A 25,140-nucleotide genomic window follows, 5' to 3' on the forward strand; every position below is an offset into this window, starting at 1 on the left:
TCTTTGTATTGGGCTAAAAACCTCTCAACATTGTGTTTGCCATGTATTATGTCTTGTGTAGAAGATAGATTTGAAAGAGCTGTTACTCTTATGTGTTTGTTTACACTTACTGTGAGCAGTGGTGATTGCCAACTATGTTGGCTTTAATTATGGCTGTCAATTAATCACAGTTAACTCACGAGATTAACTCCAAAATTAATCGCAAGTAAAAAAAATTAATTGCCATTAATTGCACTTATAACAATAGAATACCAATTGCTATTTATTAAATATTTTTGGATGTTTTTCTACATTTTAAATATTGATTTCAATTACAACACAATACAAAGTGTACAGTGCTCACTTTATACTATTTATTACAAATATATGCACTGTAAAGAAAATAGTATTTTTCTGTTCACCTCATACAAGTACTGAAGTGCAATCATGAAAGTGTAACTTACAAATGTAAATTTTGTTTTGTTACATAACTGCACTCAAAAACAGTGTAAAACTTTAGAGCCTATAAGTCCACTCAGTCCTCCTTTTTATTCTGCCAATCGCTAAGACAAACAAGTTTGTTTACATTGACAGGAGATATTGCTGCTTGCTTATTATTTACAGTCACCTGAAAGTGAGAACAGGCGTTCACATGGCACTTTTGTAACCGGCGTCGCAAGATATTTACGTGCCAGAATCGCTGAAGAGTCATATGTCCCTTCATGCTTCAGCCACCATTCCAGAGGACGTACTTCCATGCTGATGATGCTCCATTAAAAATAATGTGTCAATTCAATTTGTGACTGTACTTCTTCGGGGGAGAATTGTATGTCTCCTGCTCTATTTTACCTGCATTCTGCATATATTTCATGTTATAGCAGTCTCACATGATGACCGAGCACATGTTCATTTTAAGAACACTTTCACTGCAAATTTGACAAAATGCAAAGGTACTGATGTGAGATTTCTGAAAATAGCTCCAGCACTCTACCCAAGGTTTAAGAATCTGAAGTACCGTCCAAAATCTGAGAGGGATGAGGTGTGCCGCATGCTTTTAGAAGTCTTAAAAGAGCAACACTCTGATGCGGAAACTACACAACTCAAACCACCAAAAAAGAAAATCCACCTTCTGCTGGTGGCAGCTGACTCAGATGATGAAAATGAACATGCATCACTCTGCACTGCTTTGGATTGTTATCAAGCAAAACCCATCAGCATGGAAGCATGTCCTCTGGAATGGTGGTTGAAGCACGAAGGGACATATGACTCTTGAGCGATTCTGGCACGTAAATATCTTGTAATGCCAGATACAACAGTGCCATGCGAATGCCTGTTCTCACTTTCAGGTGACACTGTAAACAAGAAGCAGGCAGCATTATCTCCTGCAAATTGTAACCAACCTTGTTTGTCTGAGTGATCAACATGGCTGACCAAGAAGTAGGACTGAGTGGACTTGTAGGAGCTAAAGTTTTACATTGTTTCATTTTTGAATGCAGGATTTTTTTGTACATAATTCTACATTTGTAAGTTCACTTTCATGATAAAGAGGTTGCACTACAGTACTTGAATTAGGTGACAATTTGTTTTTTATAGTGCAAATATTTGTAATCAAAATAAATATAAAGTGAACATGTACACTTTGTATTCTGTTGTAACTGAAATTAATATATTTGAAAACTTAGTAAACATCCAAAAATATTTAAAATAAATGGCATTTTATTGTTTAACAGCGCGATTAATTGCGATTAATTTTTTTAATCACTTGACAGCCCTAATTTTAATATGCATTTTTATGGGATTATAATAGAGGCTGCACTGCAATTTCAACATTTGCATGTGACGTTTTTCCAGCTAGCTGTTTATAATTGAATTAAAATGAATGAGACCGCATTAAACAGAGTTTCAAATTACCTTACTAATCTCCTGTTTGTGATAAGTAGATGTATGCAGTGTCACGCAGTAGCTGACAGCTATTTATTTGGAGAGCTTTCCTCGTTGCTGGGTGGGAAAAAAAACCCCTGTGTTTAATATGTAGTTTAATATGAAGACTATAATGCTCATGAGGGTAAGGTAGACACAGTGCAAGCTTTTTCTCTTGCCCAGGTATTGCAGCTCATTCATATCTATGCTACAGATAATCCATGCCTTAAGCATCACTGCTAATTGAGTGAAAAAAAATCTTCCTTCGAAGATGCATGGCAGATCCAGACTCTGTTCTTAAAGTCACAGATCTCCGGATTTGGATATGAAAACTTTTTGGAGGCAACATCTGAGGTATGGATCTGAGAAGTTTGTGCTCGAAGCTTGTTGAACTGTATGTGAGCTAATGAAAGGTTCCTTCTCACTCTCTCCTACTGGCTCTCTTTTCTTTACAGCCTTTTTCTTCCAAATCAACCCCTCCAATCACTTCCCAGAGATCCACCTGCCCTTTTTGTGAAGTGATCATCTGTTCTCCTTGAAAATCTGTCCCAACTTCTTTGTACCCTGTTAACGTTTTCCATCCTGTTCTGGTGTAGGAATGCCAGATGAAAATTTAAAATGAGATGTGGGCTTCCACTCCACAGTGGGATGAGTCTGACTTGAAGTGCAGCACGACTTTTCATCTGATGGCTCACCCCACTGCATTTGTCCCACAATTTTTTCTCCCCCTTTCCAGAGGGACTTGCTGCCCTCACTACCTGCACCATACTGATATGGTTTGTTTATTTCTATTATGGTAGCCCCTATTTAATAAGCTTATACAAAATTAAAGATCAGGGTCCTGTTATGATAGGCACTGTACAAACAAGAAATGAAGACTGCCTGCCTGAGAGGATTTACCGTCCAGTCATCTGATATGAAACGGTCATTGGGCTCAGACGGAAGTTGGAGGGTGGAGTTGAGAGGATAAGGTAACAATTAAAAAATGGAAGTCTTGGCTCACATGTTGCCTAATCAGAATTGGTGTCTTAATAGTACTGTTCATCTCCATGATTCTCTTCTCCCACAGCCTCCCAACACATACACCTTACTTTCTTTTCCTTCCATACGTAAGCATGATGCTCCTTAAAAGAATATACTCTACCTTCATTGTCTGTTTCTGGGCAGATTACTGCCTCCTGGACCTGAAGATGGCATATCCGTATGGCTTCGTCAGCTCTATAGTATTGATCTTATGTATTGCAAGGATTCCCAATCATCTGGACATCTTTAAGACTGTAGGCTTGTGGGGGGCAGGTACTGTCTAACTGTGTATCTTTCACTGGCAAACAATATTGTCACAGTATTTCTTATTTGTTTATTAACAGTCTACTATGTCCCTTTTGCATGGCCGCATTTTTTTTGTGCCACTGTACTCTAGCAGTTCAAACATTTATTCACAAAAGACCACTGCAAAATTAGACCTGCTTAGATAGTTTTAACTGACATTAGGACGTTTTCAATGCAATTGTGTGACTATTGACAGTGTTTCTGAGTTAGTCACTGCAATCTGCATCTTGTCTTATATCCCCAACATGCAAAAGCTGATGTGGATAGGAAAAACATAGCTGAGGACATGAAATCCAAGGCTGGGGGCTGAAGAGTATGGGTGAATTGCCAATCTAAACACAGGCCTATTGTTGCAAACACTACTATAGCTCCCTTCAGCACCGAGCAGGCATCAGCTGTTGCTACTGGAGCAACAAAATTGTTCTTCCCCTGAAATAGGGCATGACCGAGTGGGATATATCAGAGTTCCGAATTTCACACAATTTTGTTTTGTGTGGAAATATTGGACACTGACTGACTGCACAAGCCTGGACATACTCACAGACAATCTGTTTTACTGCATTCCAAACAGATGCCTTCCCCAAGAAAGATGTTTGATACCTCATTGAAGGGCTATCATTAAGAGAAACCAAAGACCACAATCTGGGGCCAGTGATTTTGAGTGTCTTTTGACTAGTGTCCTACCCCCATAAAACAATGGGTTTTCTACCAGAAGCCCTTAAGGGGGGAAGGGGCAGGTGGGTGGATCTATAACTTTCTAGGACTGGGGTGGCCAACCTGAGCCTGAAGAGGAGCCAGAATTTACCAATGTACATTGCCAAAGAGCCACAGTAATATGTAATGATTATATATGTCTAATGGCCAGGGTCAGTTACAGCAGCCCTTGCATTCAGGTCAGCATGTCAATTTAGTCAATATAACAGCCACCAGACATGGGGCAGTGCGGCCTAGCGACCGGAGTCAATATCATGACCCCCAGACACAGGGCAGTGTAGCCTAGTGGCTAGTACTTATGCCACCAGGTGGGGGCGATGGCCTGGGTAGGAGCGCTCAGGCCCACCTGACTCCACCAGACCCCGACCCAGGGCCCTAACAGTGGCTGAGTGGTCCGCCTCTGGATCAGTGAGGAATCCCACCGAAACACACTGACCTCACTCAGGTGAGAAATACCACTTGTTCACCCGCCCTGGGTCATTTCCTGCTGTGTTTCCCGAAGCCACAATCCATGGGGTATCGGGGTCTTGGGCTCCTCAGTGTGGATGATTCCCTGGGACTCATCTGGTCACAGACCTCCAGTCTGACTCTCAGGATCTCTGGCTCCTGCAGGCAAGGACTAGGACAGCTCTTCAAGGTCCTTCCCCTCCAGCAGCCAGTCCTGAATGAGCTGCTCCCTTTTATACCTTGTCTCCAGCTGGAGCATGCCCAGCAGGGCTGTGGGGGCATGGCCTCCTCAGCCCAGAGAGTGGCGTTAACCCTCACAGTATCAGTGCGGGGCAAGTGTGCCCCGTCACATGAACAGATTTCAATCTGTCATCTTACAAAATTCTGTTATTTCCATCTGGGATATGTGACAAAGCTCCGACCTTGTATCAGTGGGTTCTGCGCTTCCAGGCGGATTACGCTAGCCTCAGAGGCTCACTGTGACCCTTCACGTAGCCCTTCTCTCTCGAGAGGCAAGGATCACAGCCTGCTGAGCCACTTTCATCATAAGCCAGGAAGGGAGGTGGGAAGAAGCAACCCTCCCTCGCACAGTCTCTGTTGTCTCACAGTCTCTGTGATTAATCAGGAAAAGTGGGGGCAGAAGAGGGGGGTTGGGAAGCCCAGGCCTGCCTTCTACCCTAATATAACAGCTATTGGTAGCTGACTACTTGAAACAGGACGAGTACAATTCTCTGGGCCACTTCCCCACAGCAGCTCCCTCCCCCGACCCAACATCTACTTCACCCTTACCTCAGGACCTTCTTCCTTGTGCCTGATAGGGTTTGTGCTGCCCAGCAGCACAGCTTCTTCCTAAAGCTCCTGACATGCGTCTCTAACTGGGAGGCTTTTAACTAGTTCCAGCCAGCCCTTGATTGGCTTTAGGTGTCCCAATCAACCTAGCTGTCTCCACTGCTTTTGAAAAGGATCTTAATTGGCCCCAGGTGTCTTGATTAACCCGGAGTAACTGCCATTTGGTTACCATGGTAACAGGGATTTGTTTAGCTTGGGGCTAACATACCTGTTTCTCACTACTTTCCTATTCATCTGGCCTTGCCCCGTCACTGATGTTGCTTCGTCAGTGACTAAAGGGGACTTCAGACAATCGGCTTCAGCAGTAAAAGGATCGATCAGAAATCTGATCCGAGGTCTTTTCCGCTGCAAATCTTGGAATCTATCCTTAAGGTCTTTAATCACACTCGCTTATCTAGTTGTGCTCCGTTTTAGGGGTTCTTCTGCACCTTCTTTTGATCGCTTGAAGTTGTGGCATTTAGGGAAAGTGTCAGCTCTCCCTCAAGCATTTGTCTGTGAAACAACTGCAGTTTGTTCATTAATGCAAATATGCTTTGCACTAGATCAGACAGCAACTGGAATTTTCCTTGTAAGTCCGTATTTAGTTTATCCAAATGCAGCAGCATTTCTTCAAGAAATGTTAAATCTAGAACCCACCCAGGATCTGTAAGCTTGGGGTGTATTCTGTGCTTCTTCTCCGTAAACAATTTTACTGGTTCCAGGAGCTTTACCTCTTGAGACCCATTGAATTGTGCAGTGAAATGGCAAATTGGCAGGGGAGTTGTCTTCATCCTGTTCTTCAATTAGAATTTGAAATTGTCTGTGATTTGAGTGAATGAAATTCACAATGTACAAGTGAGGTTTCATGACGTGATCAAATCTGAGATTTGTAGATACCAGTTGCTCCTGATGAATAATACAGTGAAATGTCCAAAATTCAGGAAAGCTCTCATCAGACTTACAAATCCCTACTAATCCATTCACAGATCCCCACATGGCCTGAGCCCCATCCGTTGCAATGGCACTGAGCTTCTGTAAAGGCAAGTTGTTGTTTTTTTTTTTTTCAGCTACCAACATTAACACCTCCTTTAGATCTTGTCCACGAGTTCTGTCCTTTAGTGACATGATATCGAGGAGTTCTTCCCTTACAACATAGTCGTCAGACATAGTGTGAACAAATACCGATTGTGATGGATTGGATCACAGAAACCCCCTTTAGGACTGCCACCTGATGTGCTGAGACTACTCCTGAACCTGTTTCCCCTGGCAGCTTGGGACTTCAGTGCCCTGCCTGGTTTAAGCCAGACACGCTAGCCTGCTGCAAACCCAGACCTAGCTCTGAACCACGTTCCTCAACAGCTGCAGGCTTAACTGAAAACAGCTTAAGTGCCTGTCTTTAACACTCAGATGCCCAGCTCCCAATGGGGTCAAAACCCCAAATAAATCCGTTTTACCTCATATAAAGCTTATGCAGGATAAACTCATAAATTGTTCACCCTCTATAACACAGAGAGAGAGAGATGCACAGCTGTTTCCCCTCCCCCAGGTATTAATACATACTTTTGGTTAATTAATAAGTAAAAAGTGATTTTTTAGTAAATACAAAAAGTAGAATTTAAGTGGTTCCAAGTAGTAACAGACAGAACAAAGTAAATTACCAAACCAAAATAAAATAAAACATGCAAGTCTATGCCTAATACAGTAAGAAAGTGATTACAGATGAAACTTCACCCTCAGAGATGTTCCCATGAGTGTCTTTTACAGACTAGCTCCTTCTAGTCTGGGTCCAGCAATCACTCCCACCCCTGTGGTTACTGTCCTTTTGTTCCAGTCTCTTTCAGGTATCCTTTGGGCGGTGGAGAGGCTATCTCTTTAGCCAGCTGAAGACAAAATGGAGGGGTTTACAGGGACTTAAATAGACTTTCTCTTGTGGGTGGTCCCCCTTCTCTCTCCTATCCAGAATTCATCTCCAAGATGGAGTTTTGGAGTCACATGGGCGAGTCACATGTCTATGCGCGACTGAGTTCTTTACCAGCCAGGCCACATTCCTGGGAAAGCGCAGATGTGGAGTGGCATCTCCCAAGTTCATTGTTGGCTTAAGTGTTTCTTGATTGGGCACTTACTGAGAACAGTCTTTTTTTTTTTAGGAAGCTTACCAACTGCTTCACTGAGGCTACTTAAAATTAAACAAGTACATAGCCAATATTCATAACTTTGAATACAAAAATGATGCATGCATACAAATAGGATGAATATATTCAGTAGATCATAACATTTAGAGATATGTTACAAGGCATATGTAGCATAAAACATATTTCAGCTATGTCATTATATACATTCATAGGCATGTTCCCATAAAGCATTATGGGGTGCAACGTTAACCGATAATTGAGGTTTATCCTATACATCACACGACTCATCCAAAGCGATCTCAAATATTCACACTGCTGAAGTTGAGTGCAGTTGTGATTTGATGTCACTTTCCAGGTCACAGATTTGGCGTTCTATTGTGTGGTGTGAAAGCTGCAGGCCAGAAATTTTCTTTTGTAGATTCTCGTTCTCTGGTGACAGCATTGAAATCGCATCAGTGAGGCACGTTTTTATAAACTCGCCTTCAGAATATGGCTTTTTCGCACGGACTATGTGCCAGGCCACTTAATAGGAGGCTAACATTACAGCCTGCAATCTGTTTGCACATCTGGTGAAGAACTGGGTTTCTACATATGTATGTTTGTTTTTTTCAAAGTTTTCAGTTTTAAAGTATGGCGTTCAGAACCTTGTGGGAATTCTTGATCCATATGTACATGGCTCGAAGCGAAATGGTGCTGCAAGGTTAAAGATTTGAATTGAGAGATACATGTCTGGCAAAGAAGACACATGGCCTTACCATTATGTTCAACGAAAAAGTACTTATTCTCCCAGTCCTGTTGGAAGCCTCGATTTTTCATCTGCATATTTTTTTTTCCATTTTCACCTGCCTTCCATTGTTAGATGGTGTAAGAAAAATTTTGATAAAAATTTCCATAGCAGCACAAACAGTGTTTACACTCCCATTTCCGAGTCCAAACTGAGTAATGTGCTCACCGTGAGCAGTTGTGTAATGTCACAGGAGTGATGTGATATAACGATTATGGAAGCTACTCACCATCTGCTTGTGCAAAGATTCAAGGAGACAGGCGCCCACTTTCCAAAGTGCCGGGGGGTGCTCGACCCCCAGCTCTGCCCCAGCTTTGCCCCCACGCCACCTCTTCCCACAAATCTCCAGCCCCACCCTGCCTCTTCCTTCCCCCATCCTACCCTCGCCCCAGCTCATTCTGCCCCTTCCCCCGAGCACCACATCCTTGCTGCTCCCCCCAGAGTCTCCTCTATGCTGCAAAACAGCTGATTGCGGTGGGTGGGAGGCATGGGGAGGGGGAGGCGCTGATTGGCGGGGCTGCTAGAGGGCAGGAGGTGTTGGAGGAGGGGGCTGTTAGGGCTGCTGGTGGGTACTGAGCATGTAGATGGGTGGGAGACTGGGGGAGGAGCGAGGAAGTGGCACGCTCGGGGGAGGAGGCAGGAAGGGACAGGAGCCTTGGAGGAAGGGGTGGAGTGGGGGCAGGACCTGGGGCAGAACTGGGGGTTGAGCACCCCCTGGCACATTGGAAAGTTGGCGCCTGTGGCTCTAGTCCTGGAGTCGGCGCCTATGCAAGGAGATCTATATTAATTTCTGAAGACCCTCATGCAGCTCTGGAGCTGCTGGTTGGCCACCTGTGTCCTGAGAGCACAGGGGGAAGACATAGGTCTGTTTAAGAGCGGGATTCTGCTATGTGAAGGGGGATTGACCATGTGTGAGCAGGACTTGCACGAGAGAGGACAGGTGGATTCTGCCCACCTTGACACAGAATCCCAGAAAGGGTGAGCTGAGACTGGGTTTGTGTGTCTCAGGACTTATGTTTCAAAGGTCGGTGACTTTAACAAAGTCACTGTGATTAAGAAATTCCTTTGCTTAGGGCTTGGCTTCAGTTGCGAGTTACAGTGCAATAAAGTAGCTCCAGGCACCCTAGCTCACTCCCCGTTCACACTGGCAAGGCACTTAGAGCGCTCTAACTCCGCGGCTACGGTGCTGCTGGTACTCCACCTTGGCGAGAAGATTAACGCTTGTTGCATAGTGGCTGAAACGCCCGGGCGTCAACGTGAACGAGGTGTTGCATTACTGCACCCTACATCCCAAGGAAGGGTGTCAGACCACAGATCTGACCCCGAGAGTGTGCCCTCCCAAAGAGAGTTAGGAACTAGGAGCAATGACTAAAAAATGCTACCCAGACCCAGTTGGCCTTGGAAGCATGTGGCACCCAGAAATTGGCTCTATGCACGACAGACTGGTGAAGGGGTCTTGGGCCAGGTTATCTCTCAGAGCGTTCCCTAGGAATAAAAGATGCTTCCACTGAAGCCCCTCTCCTACTTGCCCCCATGTGATAGCACATGTTACTACTGATGCCTTATTGAGCCTTTTCTAAACTGTTAATATTGAAACATTGGTGGGTGAAAAATATTTAAAATAAACACTTACCATGTTTGTAGCCTTACAAAAGAACATCTTAAAATTGTTACATGGCCTGTCCACTGATTTGTTAAAATAATACACCAGTAGGCAAATCCAAAGAAAAAAATAACTGCTGATTTAATATTTGGGGTGGATGGGAGGAATGTGGGACAGTTCTGTAATTTAGCAAGGCTAGAGATTGTTGAAAAGATGTACATCTGTGTAAACAAGTTATTGTATCATACATTGAGAGATAAGAGAAAAATTCAGTACTTCTGCTGTGGAGATTTCACGATTGGCTTATAAAATAATACTTCTACTTTAGTGAAACTGGCAATACCCTAAGGAATATGTTTCTGTTTCTAATAATTGTGCTTGGGTGTGCTGCTTTAGTGTATCTGTGCCTCCCTTGTTTATTAATAGCACTCATAGCTGAAAAGTTAGTGACATACTGATCTAACTGCAAATTGATTCAGGAAGCAAGTCAGGAATGTATTCAGTGTGTTTGTTGCTTTACCCATAGTAAATGCTAACCATTCAGGCATGGTTACCTTGGAGATCTTGGTTATGAAACAGACCTTTAGATTTTAGGTAAATAGAAGCTGATATGATGATGGAATTGATTTTTAAGGGAAGAACATCTTCTGACCTTTGGCACCGTCTAAGAGAGCTTCTTTGATATTTTATATTGGTGCGACGATACACAGATTGAACTGTATGTGACAGAAAGCCTAGCCATACAATTGAATAATGTAGTATGCCGTTATCAATCCTATCTATTTTGTCTAATAGCTATATAGCACTCATCACCATGGTGTCTTGGTGCTAGGGTATAGGCATAATATAATTTAAAAAAAATAAAGGCAACATATATTTCATCTTTCAAATAGGTAATGAGCAATTTTTCTATACCACTGCAGTTGCAAGGCTTTATATGTAATTTTAAGATACTGGTATTCAGTTTTCTGTGCATAAAATGGACACCTGTTTGTGAAGATCGATGTTTGTTTTCCTGTTAGTAATTATGTGTATTTGATGCTTACAATTGGTAAGAAAAGAAGATGCATCAGATAAAATGTAGAGTATTACATATCAAGATATAAAATCCCATTGTATCTTTTTATTATAACAACACAAAACTTTTGTTTGAGTGGTTGAAATGTCCATTACTGCATGCGTGTGCGCGCGTGCATGCGTACCTTATGCACTGGTATGGGAGAATTTTCCATACCAGTAGGGGCAGCCATGCCTGTGACCTTATGTCCCATGTACTCCAAGCCGAGGGTATAAATGGCGGTGCTGCCCTGTCCATCCTTCAGTTCCTTCTTACAGGTATGGATGATATTCAGAGAGTGATGTCAGCTTGATTCCTCCTGTGAAAGTGCCTTCGTAGTTAGTTGTCTATCCGGTTATAGTTAACCGCACTTGTTTTGGGGTCCCTTTGGATCCTCTTTCATTTTTTCCCCTTTTGTCCCACTCCCCTCCCTTCCTCTTTTTTTGTCAATAGTTTGTGGGGTCCGGGCTGTTCCATGTACTTGGCAAGCCTGTAACAAGGCCTTCCAACTTCAAGCCCTGCTCCAGGTGCGTCACATTGATGTCCATGAGTGATCCTCAGTCTTGCTGTTTTGAAGTGCTTGGGTGAGGATCACATCAGGCTGGGTGTCCAATTTTCCAGGGCTTCCAGACAAGAACTAAGCAGCAAAGAGAACAGTTTCTCAGATACATTCTCATGGAGGTCGCCCTTTTGCTTGGCATCAGACCCACTTGTGTTGGATCAAGGGAGTTCCTCAATTATTCCTTTCAGGAGTGGTCCTATGGCCTTATATCTATGGACATACAGGAGGAGATCCCCCTCACTGGAACAGTCTTCAAAGACACACAAGCATTTTGAACACCCTTGACCTTCAAAGCTTACAAAGAGGATAGCTTGGAGATCATCAGAATCCTTGGTATGGGACTCCTCTGCTACAGAAGTTAGCCATTCCGATACCGAAGATAGCACCCTTCAGCCTGCCGCTTCCCAGTACCACAACCTGGTGACTCTTTTAGAGCTGAGTCGTTGTCTCTGGTACCTGTTCCAAGACTGTTAGGCCAGCTACTTCCTTGACACAAACAGTGGAGCTATCGACCCTTTTCACAGTGGGGCAGAGACCCCTTGCATTACAGACCACTCTGGAGGCTTATTCAGCTGGAAAAGATCTTCTGAGCTTTTTGGTACTGCCCTTGCTGATCATCCAGACCAACAGTGTCCTGCTGGGGCAGTTGTACATGGTGCCAATATCTGTATGTGTTATGGCACTTGTGACTTCAAGCTCAATATTGCTTCCCTCGATCCCCTAATGCCAGCTCCAAGATCACCATGGTACTGATGGCCACTGATACTGATAGCCAGGAAGGCCCTGATGTTGCCACCAGTATGTCCCATCATAAATCACAGTCTTGATCTCGGCATTGCACCACCCTTACTTACAGAGTCCTGAGAATGTGAAATGGATTCCTACCTTTCCCACTTCAGAGATTCCAGGGCATCCTCCAGGAACCATTTCCCCTCTCATTGAAGTTGTGCCAACAAGAACAGGTTGAAAGACTGGAGTCCTGGTGTAGACACAACTGGTGTCTGCTGCTATACCAGCCATACATTCACGTATTCCCAATGCCTGAGTTCAACTGTGCCTGACTTGCCTCATCTATCCAGGTGGCCATCAGTGCCCACATATCCACTTCAGATCAGCTGGCAGCACAGTCATAAGAATGCTACTGCGAAGACATGCTATCCAAAGAAATTGATTTCTGGGGAAACAGCACACAGTGTGCGCAGTGGTATGTGCTCAGTTAAGTAGCTTCTAGAAACCATGACCGCTGTGCAGTGGAGTTCAGAAAACGGGCCAGATAGACCAGCTAATCAGTGACCTGTGCACTATGGGCTAGTACTGGGGGAATTTATTTGCACCAGAGGGACTATTATTTCAGCGTTACCCATCCATAATGACACTGCATTATTGGAATTTGGCACAGCAGAGAACCATGTGGTGGTTAGAAGCCAATCTAATCCGAATAGCAGTATGAACAGCTGTGCATTGTTGGGAGTAACTCTATATGTGGACATGAGGTGTATTGCAGATGTGTCAGGGAACCGAGCGGCAGTTAGCATGACACATTTCTGCAGTATTGATAAGGCCTTCATTAGGAAAAATAAACGTTTGCTAGTTCTCCCCAGGAATGGGTCCATATGCTTGACTAGGGATCAGTTTGGCTAAGGACTGACATACGGTTGGGACTAACATTCTGAGTCATGGGTAAATTCACTTCATTATTTCTTTTGTGGTCCTTTTAGTGGCTCAACTCTGCTTGCTGTTGCCAGACTTCTCTCCTCCCTGCATGCAGGTCTCTTTCTCCCCCTTCACCTGACACTATCTTTCTACTTCTATGGAAAATCCTTCCCCAGGTGGTTAGCAAGCCAATGACTGTATGTGGAAGTTTTATTAAAATAGCTGACAAATTTATGACCTATAGGAGTGTAAGCTAAGCCACTAATAACTGTTATGCTTCAGGGTGTAAACTAATTCCTTGCAAGGGTAAGGAAGGAAATCGCTTTTAACACCCCACCATAAATAGTACAGTGCAGCCTGATGGTACATTGTGCATCATTTCATGCACTGGCAGAAGCAGGATATTAGGCTAGAGGGCCAGTGGTTGCATGTGGTATAGCACCTTGTACCACATGGTCAATTGTTGTAAAGCGATGGCTGCACTGTGAGGCAACAAGAGCCAATTTTATAATTTCTCAAGATTTTTAGAAATTTACTCATTGCGATTTCCTATTATGCTAAGAGTCTTCTCAAATTCTGTATACTGATGGAGTATACAGTCCTGTCCTCCCCCACCCCCATTTGTCAATGAGCTAGTTTTCACCAATTTTTAAAACCAGGCACAGTATAATGTGCAACCATAATAACTTGCTAATTTGTCATAAACAACATAGATGCTTCCTGTTGTTATTATTTAAAATGTGCAAAATGCTGGAAAACTGTACTGGTTAGAGTCAGAGGCTGTGACAAACTTCTTCACATAAAACTGCCAAAGTACTTTGTTTTAGTCAGCTATCCCAGCCCTTGGTTCAGTTTCAAATCAAAGTTGCTGGTTGTGCCGAGCTGTGTGGTGAATTTGTCATGTAGTCATTTAGCAAGATCTAAGGTGTGAAGAAGCCCAGTCAATTGATCGTGCATTTTCTAATCTTGCCATTGCATTTCCATGCATGTGGTATTACAGAATTAGACTTCCAAAGTTCTACTGTTTCAATATAATTAATATTCAGGTCAAGGTTGGGTAGAATTACCTTCTCATCTCTGAGCCATTGATCATTCCAAATCAATTCAGACATCCTCCTGCTAACTCTGGAGCTGAGAAAATACAACAAGGGAAGGCCAGAGACACAGATGCTTGAAAATCTTTGGACAGGATGGCCTAGTCCCTTTACTGCCTGTTCAGACAGTCACTCACACAGCTAATGAAATACCAGCCTCACCATTGGCCTTTCTGGAGATGCCATCAATGTCCAGGTCCTTGTCTCTGCTGCACTTCTGAAAGACATCCCCAAGAAGGGAAGTTTCCCCATCTGATACCAATGGACTGTTCAAAATCAGTACTGAGCAACCAGTGCATTACAGAAACATGCCCGTCAAAGAGGGAGATTTCACCAGATGATAATGACAGACCACTTGGTGTTGGTAACGAGCTTCTGCTGGGCACCAAAGACAAGGTCTGCCCACTGCCTGTATTAGCTATTGTCTTCTACATTGACAGTTCAAGACCATCTTCAAGATGGTCCTAGCCTGCTGCCTCTGAATGCTTCATCCTTGTCACCATTCAAGGCTCTGGTACCGAACACACCTAATGATTTTAAGTCCTTTAAAAACTCCTGAAAAGGATGGTTATGTCCCTTGGTATACAAATGGAGCTTGTGGAGGAGAAAAACCTCACAAACTCAGACATTTTACCCCCTGCCTCAAGAGGGAAAGTTGTCCTCCCTATAAATAAGTCAATTATGTAACCTATTAAAGCCTAATGGGAAATTCCATCATCTATCGTGCCTGTGGCGAAGTGTACAGAATACAAGTACTAGGTTCCATTACATGGGTTCAAACAGCTCTGTCAGAACCCCACCAGGCTCCTTGGATTGTTAGCAGTAAATGAAAGACTTTGCCAAGATAGAGCAAAAGCTACACCCGAAAGAAAAGATGCAAACAAATTAAATATTTTTGGTAGAAAGGTTTATTAAGCTGAAGGTTTATAGCTCTGCATAACTCACCATCAGGCCCTTTGACCCGTTATAACTAGGATGCTAAGTCCAGGTTCATCAGTAAACTGCCTGAAGACTTCAGAGGCGAGTTCCAGTTCCTCCTGGTGAAGGGTTGATGGGTTGTAAAGTATGCTCTGCAGACTTACCTGGATGTTGTTATAGACTCAACTACCAAAGTCAGTGATGGCAGTAACCATGAGCTGCTTGTTGTGGCACCAATTGGGGATTCCTGTGGAAGTACAAAAGATATTGAAGATCTCCCCTTCGAAGGCTGTGCTTTAGTGTCCTGAAGACTGATGAAACATTACATAGGTTAAAAGGTTCCAAGGCAGTGTTGAAATTGCTGTATAAACCATCCATCAAAAGAGCAAAGTTTTGACCTCAGTTTCAACTGAGGCAGTGGTATTCTATGTCTAGACAAGTAGACCAGTGTAGGCAAAAACAGGCAATGAAGGAGGAGTAGTTTTTGAAAACCAATTTAATCACATATAGGATCCTTCTAATCTGAAGAGATCAGTCATGTAGACAGGTAATATATGACTTGAGATCTTAACCAATAATCACACTGCTACCAATCTGAGGAGGCTGCAGGAAGAGACATCTGGGCAAAATGAGTCTCTTCTATGGCCCATTGTGAGAACTAAGAGTATGTCTACGCTACAAAATTAGGTCGATCTTATAGCAGTCTGTTTTTAGAAATCAATTTTATACAGTCGATTGCATATGTCCACACTAAGTGCATTAAGTCAGTGGAGTGCGTCCACAGTACTGTGGCTAGCATCGACTTTCGGAGCATTGCACTGTGGGTGGCTATCACACAGTTCCCACAGTCTCCGCTCCCCATTGGAATTCTGGGTTGAGCTCCCAGTGCCTGATGGGACAAAGACATTGTCGTGCGTGGTTTTGGGAACATATCATCAGTCGCCCCTCCCTCCATGAAAGCAACAGCAGATCATTGTTTTGCGCCTTTTTTTCCCATGCAGACACCATACTGCTGTCAGCAGACGGTGCAGTAGGACTGCTAACTGTCGTCCTCCACCGCTTCTGCAGCAACTCTGCTCTGCTGCTCTTGTCTCAATAGCTAATTTCTCCATGTTGTCTGTCATGTGCTTGTGTTCTTCCTTGGGAAACATGCGCAGTGCTAACCGTTGTCCTCCACCGCTTCCGCTGCAACTCTGCTCTCCTGGTGCCATGAATCCACCTCCCAAGTCCTCTCGTCGTTCGGTATAAATATCTATTCTCGTGGCATCAGTTGTCATCCTGTGCTTCCGCTGCAACTCTGCTCTCCTACGGATGCCATACCACAGCAAGCATGAAGCCCGCTCAGTTCACTGCTGCTATTGTGAGCATTGCAAACACCTCATGCATTATCCTGCAGTATTTGGAGTGGGTAAATCTACTGTGGGGGCTGCTGTGATCCAAGTAGCCAACACAATCAGTGAGCTGCTGCTATCAAGGGTAGTGACTCTGGGAAATGTGCAGGTCATAGTGGATGGCTGTGCTGCAATGGGGTTCCCTAACTGTGGTGGGGCGATAGACGGCACACATATCCCTATCTTGGGAACAGACCACCTTGGCAGCCAGTATGTAAACATCAAGGGGTACTTTTCAATGGTGCTGCAAGCACTGGTGGATCACAAGAGACGTTTCACCGACATCAACGTGGGATGGCCGGGAAAGGTGCATGATGCTCGCATCTTCGGGAACTCTGCTCTGTTTGAACAGCTGCAGGAAGGAACTTACTTCCCAAACCAGAAGATTGCTGTTGGGGATGTTGAAATGCCTATAGTTACCCTTGGTGACCCAGCCTACCCCTTAATGCCATGGCTTATGAAGCCATACACAGGCACCCTGGACAGTAGTCAGGAGTAGCTCAGTCTATAGTGGAACAAGTGCAGAATGGTGGTAGAATGTGCATTTGGGTGTTTAAAAGCTCGCTGGCACAGTTTACTGACTAGGTTAGACCCCAGCGAAACCAATATTCCCATTGTTATTGCTGCTTGCTGTGTGCTCCACAATATCTGTGCGAGTAAGGGGTAGACGTTTATGGTGGGGTGGGAGGTTGAGGCAAATCGCCTGGCCGCTGGTTACCCACAGCCAGACACCAGGGTGGTTAGAAAAGCACAGGAGGCAGTGCGCATCAGAGAAGCTTTGAAAACCAGTTTCATGGCTGGCCAGGCTATGGTGTGACACAGTTCTGTTTGTTTCTCCTTGATGAAAACCTGCCTCCTTGGTTGACTCTACTTCCCTGTAAGCTAACTGACCTCCCCCCCCCCACCCCCGCCTTGATCACCGCTTTCAGAGGCAATAAAGTCATTATTGTTTCAAAATCATGCATTCTTTATTAATTCATCACACAAATAGGGGGAAAAGTCGCAGGTAGCCTGGGAGGGGTAGGTGAGGAGGGACACACCGGGTGGGGTGGTGGATGAGGGGAGGAGGGAAGGTCAGGCTTGACAAAGCCCTGGCTGGGATGATTTAATTGGGGATTGGTCCTGCAGTGGGTTGGACTAAATGACCTTCTGAGGTCCCTTCCAACCCTGATATTCTATAATGACAAGGCCACACTATAGTTCAAAACTTATTGAATGCCAGCCTTCTGTTGCTTGTGCAATCTTCTGGGGTGGAGCGGCTGGGTGCCCGTAGCCATCCCTGTCCCAGTACCCCCCCCCCCCCGCGTTCTTGGGCATCTGGGTGAGGAGGATATGGAACTTGGGGAGGAGGGCAGGCAGTTATACAGGAGCTGTAGTGGTGGTCTGTGCTTCTGCTGCCTTTCCTGCAGCTCCACCAGATGCCTGAGCATGTCAGTTTGCTCCCCCATTAGACTCAGCATTGCATCTTCCCTCCACTCATCGCACTCCTCCCTCCTCTCATGGCGTTCATTTAACACTTTCCTGGTCTCTGCCATTGTTTGCCTCCATGCATTCTGCTGAGCTCTTTCAGTGCGGGAGGACTGCATGAGCTCTGAGAACATTTCATTGCGAGTGCATTTTTTTCACCTTCTAATCTGCGCTAGACTCTGGGATGGAGATGATAGGGGGAGTGTAGAAACATTTGCAGCTGCAGGAGGAAAAAAAGAGAGAGTAGTATTTAAAAAGATACATTTTAGAGAACAAAGGGAAGACTATTTCAAACTGAATCAAGCGATTCACATTACATAGCACATGTGCTTTTGGGACAAGGTCTCATTTTACCTCTTACATTGGGTGCCTCCCGGTTTGGTTGCTCGGCTGGGCAACAGAATTCTGCTTACAGGCAGCCATGGTAAGGCAAAGGGTTTCAGCTTCTTCAACCTTCATAACATGTGGGAACTCTTTCAAACAGCAGCACCCTCCTTTCCCATACTAATCAAAGCCTGTTGGGTTGGCCATTTAAAAGGAGGGGCTGCAGTTTTAGGGTGAATGTGCAGCACAACCCCCGCCCACCCCCCACGTGGCTGGTATCAGGGAAGATCCCTGTCAGACAAACACAAACAGCTCAGCATGAACGGGCCTCCCCCCTTAGCGTGGCTAACAGCGGGGATGATTTCTTTTCAGCCAAAGGCAAATAGCCTAGCAGGAATGGGCACCTCTAAATGTCACCTTAAACAAATTTCCCGTATTTGAACCAGGTGACCATGAATGATATATCTCTCCTGAGGTGAACACAAAGAGATAAATAATGGATGTTGCTTGAATGCCACCAAAGCCCAGGCCCATTTGCTGCAATGCTTTGTTCTACAATGATTTTAGACTACTTGCTACTGGCTTGGCGTGGTAAAAGTGTCGTACCATGGAGGACGGAATAAGGCTGACCTCCCCAGAAACCTTCTGCAAAGGCTTATAAAGTACCTCCAGGAGAGCTTCATGGAGATGTCCCTGGAGGATTTCCGCTCCACCCCCAGACACGTTAACAGACTTTTCCAGTAGTTATATTGGCTGCAAATGAATCCCGTGTCTTGAGGGCAAATTAATCATTAAACACGCTTGCTTTTAAACCCTATATTATATTTACAAAGGTACACTCACCAGAGGTGCCTTCTCTGGCTTCATGGTCTGGGAGCCTGCCTTGGGAGGGTTGGGAGGGTATTGGCTCCAGGGTGATGAACAGTTCCTGGCTGCCGGGGAGAAGGGATTCTCCACTTGCCTGCTGTGCGCTCTTCTCATCTTCCTCATCCACAAAATCCTCATCCCTGTTGCATGAGACTCTCCCCTTGCAGGTGTCCACTGACAGTGGTGGGGTAGTGGTAGGAGCGCTCCCTAGAATTCCATGCAGCTTATCATAGAAGCGGCATGTATGTGGCTCTGACCCCGAGCGACCGTTTGCATCCTTTGTTTTTTGTTAGGCTTGCCTCAGCTCCTTAACTTTCATGCAGCACTGATATATGTCCCTGTTGTAGCCTCTGTCCATCATGCCCTTGGAGATTTTGGCAAATATATTGGCATTTCATCTTTTGGAAGGGAGTTCTGCCTGCACGGATTCTTTTCCCCATACAGCGATCAGATCCAGTGTGTCCCATTCGGTCCATGCTGGAGCTCTTTTGCGATTCTGGGACTACGTGGTCACCTGTGCTGATGAGCTCTGCATGGTCACCTGTGCTGATCAGCTCGTCATGCGGTCCAAACAGGAAATGAAATTCAAAAGTTCCCGGGGCTTTTCCTGTCTACCTGGCCAGTGCATCTTATTTGAGAGTGCCGTCCAGAATGTTCACAATGGAGCACTCTGGAATAGCTCCCGGAGGCCAATACCATCGAATTGCATCCGCACTACCCCAAATTTGACCCAGCGAGGTCAATTTTAGCGCTACTCCCCTCTCCAGAGAGGAGTACAGAAATTGATTTTAAGAGCCCTTTAAGTCGACAAAACAGTCTTGGTCACGTGGACAGGTGCAGGCTTAAATCTACCTAACGCTGCTAAATTCAACCTAAACTCGTAGTGTAGACTAGGGCTAAGGGTCTTTATTGGGTCATCAAGCTTGAGTAGTCCATTCACTAGACTGGATGTAAACTACCTTGGGTGTTACCCTGGGAACAAACACACTTGAAATACAGCTATATAGCCAATATTAATCCAGAGTAACCTTTCAGTATTTACAGTTCCAATTATTTTTCTTTCAATAAAGACCTAGTGTCTGGATGAAGTAGAGTACCCACAATTCACTGTTGCTTTGAGCAGGCAGGCTTGATAGTACTGTATAATATTTGGAACAGCTGTGTCCACTCTGTTTGTTAGGTCTGCACATAAAGGAGATTTTTGGGACTCATTTGAAGTCTGATCCCTTCTTGATCATTAAGTATCAGCACAGAGGACTAGACTTGATAACTTCTATATTTCTGTGATTCTATCCCCTAGCACTTCTTATGAGAATAGAGATGTTAACTTTCACACTTCTGGTTAAATTCCAACTTGGGCTGTTATATTCTAACTAAAATGTTTCTGCAGCTTTAGGTAAATGTGGTCAGTTCAGTCCTAAACAGTCTAATGTTACTGAGAACTGAAACATGGAAATGGCTTCATCTTAGATGAAGTGTTCCTGTGTTTGTACTATATGTCTATTTCAGTTTGTAAAGTGCTTTAAGATGAAAGATAATGTTTAATATAAAATATTTAGCATTTTCGTGGTGACAGATGTAAGAGCTAGCTATAAAATAGAATTAGCTTGTGCTGTACCATACAGTTAAATTTGAAATGTGGATATATTTTGATTTATCAGTGGTTTTTAGTAGAGAAGCCGGTCAACAGGTGTAATAAAATTGGGTGTAATAAAACAGCTATTCATGAAGTGCTTTATTCATATCTAATTCTGCCAACATCTCATTGCTTTTTGCTTATAGGACACTGCCCTTCGAAAGCCAAGAGAAGTATTCAGGCTACCTACAGACTTGACAGCTTGTGATAATCGCCTTTGTGCATCAATACACTTTTCGTCTTCTACCTGGGTTACCATTTCAGATGGAACAGGAAGATTGTATCTTATTAAAACGGGCAAACGTGGAGATGCTGCATCTGAAAAGTGGGAGGTAAGTTTTGCTAAAATATTAGTTTTATAAGTGTCGTTCTCATAGTATTCCTGTTTTAGGATTCAATCTTGCAAAGGGCTGCACACTTTTCAGAGTAGTTCATACATTTATAAGCTCAGAAGGGACCACTGTCATCTAGTCTGACTACCTGCATAATACAGCCCACAGAAGTTGCCTGAGTTAGTTCCTGTTTGAACTAGAGCATGTATTTTAGAAAAACATCCAATTTTGTTTTAAAAATTGCCAGTTTTGGAGAATCCACCACAACCCGCAGTAAGTTATTTCAGTAGTAAATTACTCACTGTTAAAAATTTGTGCATTACTTCCATTCTGAATTTGTCTAGCTTCAATATCTAGCCATTGGATCGTGTTACACTTTTTATCTGTGCAATTAAAAAGTCCTTTATCAATTTTTTTTTTGTTCCCCATGTAGGTACTTATAAATTATGAACTATGATAAAGTTATATCTTAACCTTCTTTCAAGGGCAGCATGTGGACACCCATTTGGGGAGGTTAGACCCTGAGCAGATCTGTAGTTGGTTGGCATCCTGTGTCCAGTTGATAAAGTCCTTGCATTCCCTGATGCTACACAGACGATCCAGCTCCTCCTGCAGCTTTCTTACCTGTTTCCTGAAGACTCCACCAAAAGATGTGTGTCACACTGGCTGGTGTGTGTCGTCCCCCCCCCCCCCCTTCGGCTTTCGTTGGCAAGGACATGCAGGCTGAATTCCCAGTAAGTCAAGACCAAGGCCTGGGAGGAAGCCTCTAGGGTCAGGACACCTGTGTGGCGGGGGGCCCCACAGGCAGGGAGAGAAGAGCTAGCAGTGTTTTGTCAGCACGCTGTTTTTATCCCATAGCAGGTTCTTCCTTTTAGAGCACCAGCTGGAGTACCAGTATCAAGAACTGTTGCAGAGGGTGATGGTAAAACTTCAGATTCTATTAGAAGAAGTTCAAGATACTCTTGGATGTCCTGCAGCGCACTGAACAATTTTGGGTACCTCTTCCAGTGAATGAGGCCATTATGATACTAGCTAAAGTGGTATGGCATACATTGGCAACATGTACCCCTACCTCTAAAAGGGCTGAGAAGTGCAACTTTGTGCCTGCAAAAGGGGCAGAATTCTTGTTCACCCACCCTGCCCTCCCCAACTCACGAGTAGTACAAGCAGCCACAGAGGGATCCAGGCAGCAACGTCCTAAGACCACCCACTCAGACAAGGGAGCTAAATACCTTGATCTTCTGGGGAAGAAGATATTCACATTCACCAGCTTCCAGTTCAGAGTCTTTAACTACCAGGCTATGTAAGCAAAATACAATTTTATGAACTATTTGAAGTTCAATAATGGGTCCTGTCCTGCTGGGGGAATTTAATTCCCAGCCCTTGTTGAGGAAGGTAGACTTGCAGATAAACTTCACTGCATGCTGATCTATAGTGACCGCAGCAGTAATGCATCAAGAGTCACTGCTTCCCTCTTCAGTTTCCCAGGAAGGTCCAGAACACTACTGAGGATTTGCACTTCGGTGAAACCAATCTCTTTAACAAGAAAACAAGCTAACTTTTGCACTTACTAAGTTTCCAAGACATTCCTCCACACCTTGGGCATTTATACTCCAGCCCCAAAGAGGAAGCACCATGAACAGATATATAAGCCACAGCCTCTTCCATAGCCTTTCTACCACCAACAATCATTTGAACTGCCCCATAAGCACCAAACAGTGCAGAGACCAAGGTATGCAGCTGTGATGTTCCCCTCTGGTGTTATCTGGACCAGTGATCTGCTAGGTCACTCCAATCCTTGACTCTGGGAGCCAGCCTTACCCTGCTCTCCTGTGAGGTCCCTCAATCCTGAGCTGTTAACGCACAGCCTCTGGCATGTAAGCTGCTCCTTGGATTGTGCAACTGAATGACACTAGCCAATATCTCTGGGCCCAGACACAACCCTAGCAATGTCCAGTTATGCCTGCTGGACGCTGCAAGCTTATATGAGTTTGTCAGTTCAACAAATTGATATGTACCAGGCTTGTTATCCCAAGGGGTGTGTCTGACACGCTTCAAACCAAACGCACTGTTTCAGGTAGAATAAACAAACAGACTTATTAACGAAAAAGATAGATTGTAAGTGATTACAAGTCAAAATATAACAAGTCAAATTTAGTCACAATGAAATAAATGCAAAACGCATTCTGAGCTGATCTTAACACTTTCGGTGCTCATACAAACTTAGATGCTTCTCACTACAGACTGACTGGTTGCTCTTCAGCCAGGCTCTCCCATTTGATCAGCACTTCAGTCGCTTGGTGGTGATGTCTGTAGATGGAGGTGGAAGAGAGGAAGAGCACGGCAAATGTCTCTCACTTTTATCATGTTCTTTCTTCCCTCTTGACTTTGTCCCCTCACCCTTTCAGAATCAGGTGAGCATTACCTCATCACAGTCCCAAACTGACCAAAGGAATGGGGGGGTGACTCACTCAAGAGTCACACAGATCCTTTATTGTTGCTAGGCCAGTGTCCTTTGCTCCTGTGATGCTGGGCTGGGTTTGCCCCATCCCTGCCCTAATGAGGTGTGAACTGCCACTCTGCTCTTAGAGAGTTTTTGCCTGGGCTTGCTTTAAGCCATGAGGACACATTTTCAACCTCATAACTATATATATGAAATTACAACCTATAACATTACTATAATGTTACCATAACAACAATGCTCAGTAAGTACATTATGGGCCTTCCGAAGACACCCGACATGACAAACTTTGCATTAGATATCACACAATCATATTATAAGGATGAACATGGGGGTGTAGGGTGTTCCCACGAGGTAGAGAACATCTTAGAAGCCCCATCCTTCTTGAAGATAGCTATCCTTCTTGCAACCTCATCTACTGGCTAAAAGTTACTTGTGACAGGACGCTTGGGAGTTGCACACCATTGCAAGGATATAATCCCCACCAGTTTCCAAAGTCAGCTTTGGTGGCCAACAAGTGTACTTTGCCTACAACTGGGGAGCTACAACAATGGACAAGTGTGTACTACATATCTTCTACTTTGGCTATGCTGTCAAGTTTTTCTCTACCTCCTCCAAAACCCCATTTCTGAGCTCCCTTCAGAGACCACTCACAAGGAGATCCTCTAACCAGAAGTGGAATCTCTTCTCAAGTGAGGAACTGTGGAGTTAGTGCCACCTCAACAACAAGAGAAAGAGTTCTATTCCAACTATTTCGTAGTTCCCAAGAAAAAGGGAGGCTGGAGGCCCATTCTTTACCTATACCAGCTAAATATTTTTATTTGCAGATTAAAATTTTGCATGGTTACATTTGACATCAATAATATCCTCCTTGGAAAAAGAGAGTCTGCAGCTCTCAACACAAAAGAGGCTTACTTTTGTGCAGACATTCACTCATCCCACAGAAGTTTTCTCAGGTTTCTGGTAGAATAGGAACTTTACCAGTTTAGGATACTCCCATTTGGTCTGGCAGTTGCATCCACGGTCTTTACAAAGGTCTTCACAGTGGTGGCTGTACAGATTAGTTGAATGGGCTATGCCACCTTCCCATACTTGGACAACTTGTTTTTAACAGGCGGATCCTGTCTGGAGGTTTAGTCAGCAACCTTATCTTTCTCTGCCTCCTAGCATTCTTGGGTATCTGCATAAACATTGAAAAGTTTACTCTGAATGCTCCGCAGATCATAGACTTTATAGGGGCATTGGAGTCCTTTTCCTACCTCCCACACCCAATGCGGTGGTGATCACAGATGCATCGCTCGTAGGCTGGGGAACCCATATGGGCGTTCACACAGCACAACGCATATGGACACCTTGAGAAGCCAGGATGCATATCAATCTCCTGGAATGAATGGTGGTCAGCCTGCAGTATACTCTTGCCACTCGTAAAATCCCAACATGTCCAGATAATTTCAGACATTACAGCAGTCTTCAATATAACCATATGGGGACAAAATCCCTTCTGCTGTGCATAGAGGTGGTCAGCTGGAACTAGAGTATTTGGAACTACGTCACGGTCTCTGCACATTCCTTTCCAGGTGCTTAGCATGCGCTTGTAGACAGTCTCAGCAAGTATTTCACCTCTGATCAATTACTCCTGAGG

The 25,140-nt window shown here is 44.3% G+C and overlaps 1 protein-coding gene across 3 annotated transcripts in view; it reads left to right on the forward strand.

The window, feature by feature from the left end:
- NUDCD1 (NudC domain containing 1) overlaps positions 1-25,140 on the forward strand; it is a 149,799-nt gene that overhangs the window by 33,621 nt on the left and 91,038 nt on the right. For 2 of the 3 annotated variants that reach the window (XM_073330307.1, XM_073330308.1), the window contains exon 3: positions 20,852-21,037. In XM_073330307.1, the coding sequence (XP_073186408.1) occupies positions 20,852-21,037 (186 nt within the window). Of the gene's footprint in view, positions 1-20,851; positions 21,038-21,085; positions 21,772-25,140 lie in introns of those variants that run through there. The other variant, XM_073330309.1, reaches the window with a different exon arrangement.

Source organism: Lepidochelys kempii, chromosome 2 (assembly GCF_965140265.1).
Source record: "Lepidochelys kempii isolate rLepKem1 chromosome 2, rLepKem1.hap2, whole genome shotgun sequence".
Taxonomy (NCBI): Eukaryota; Metazoa; Chordata; order Testudines; family Cheloniidae; genus Lepidochelys; species Lepidochelys kempii.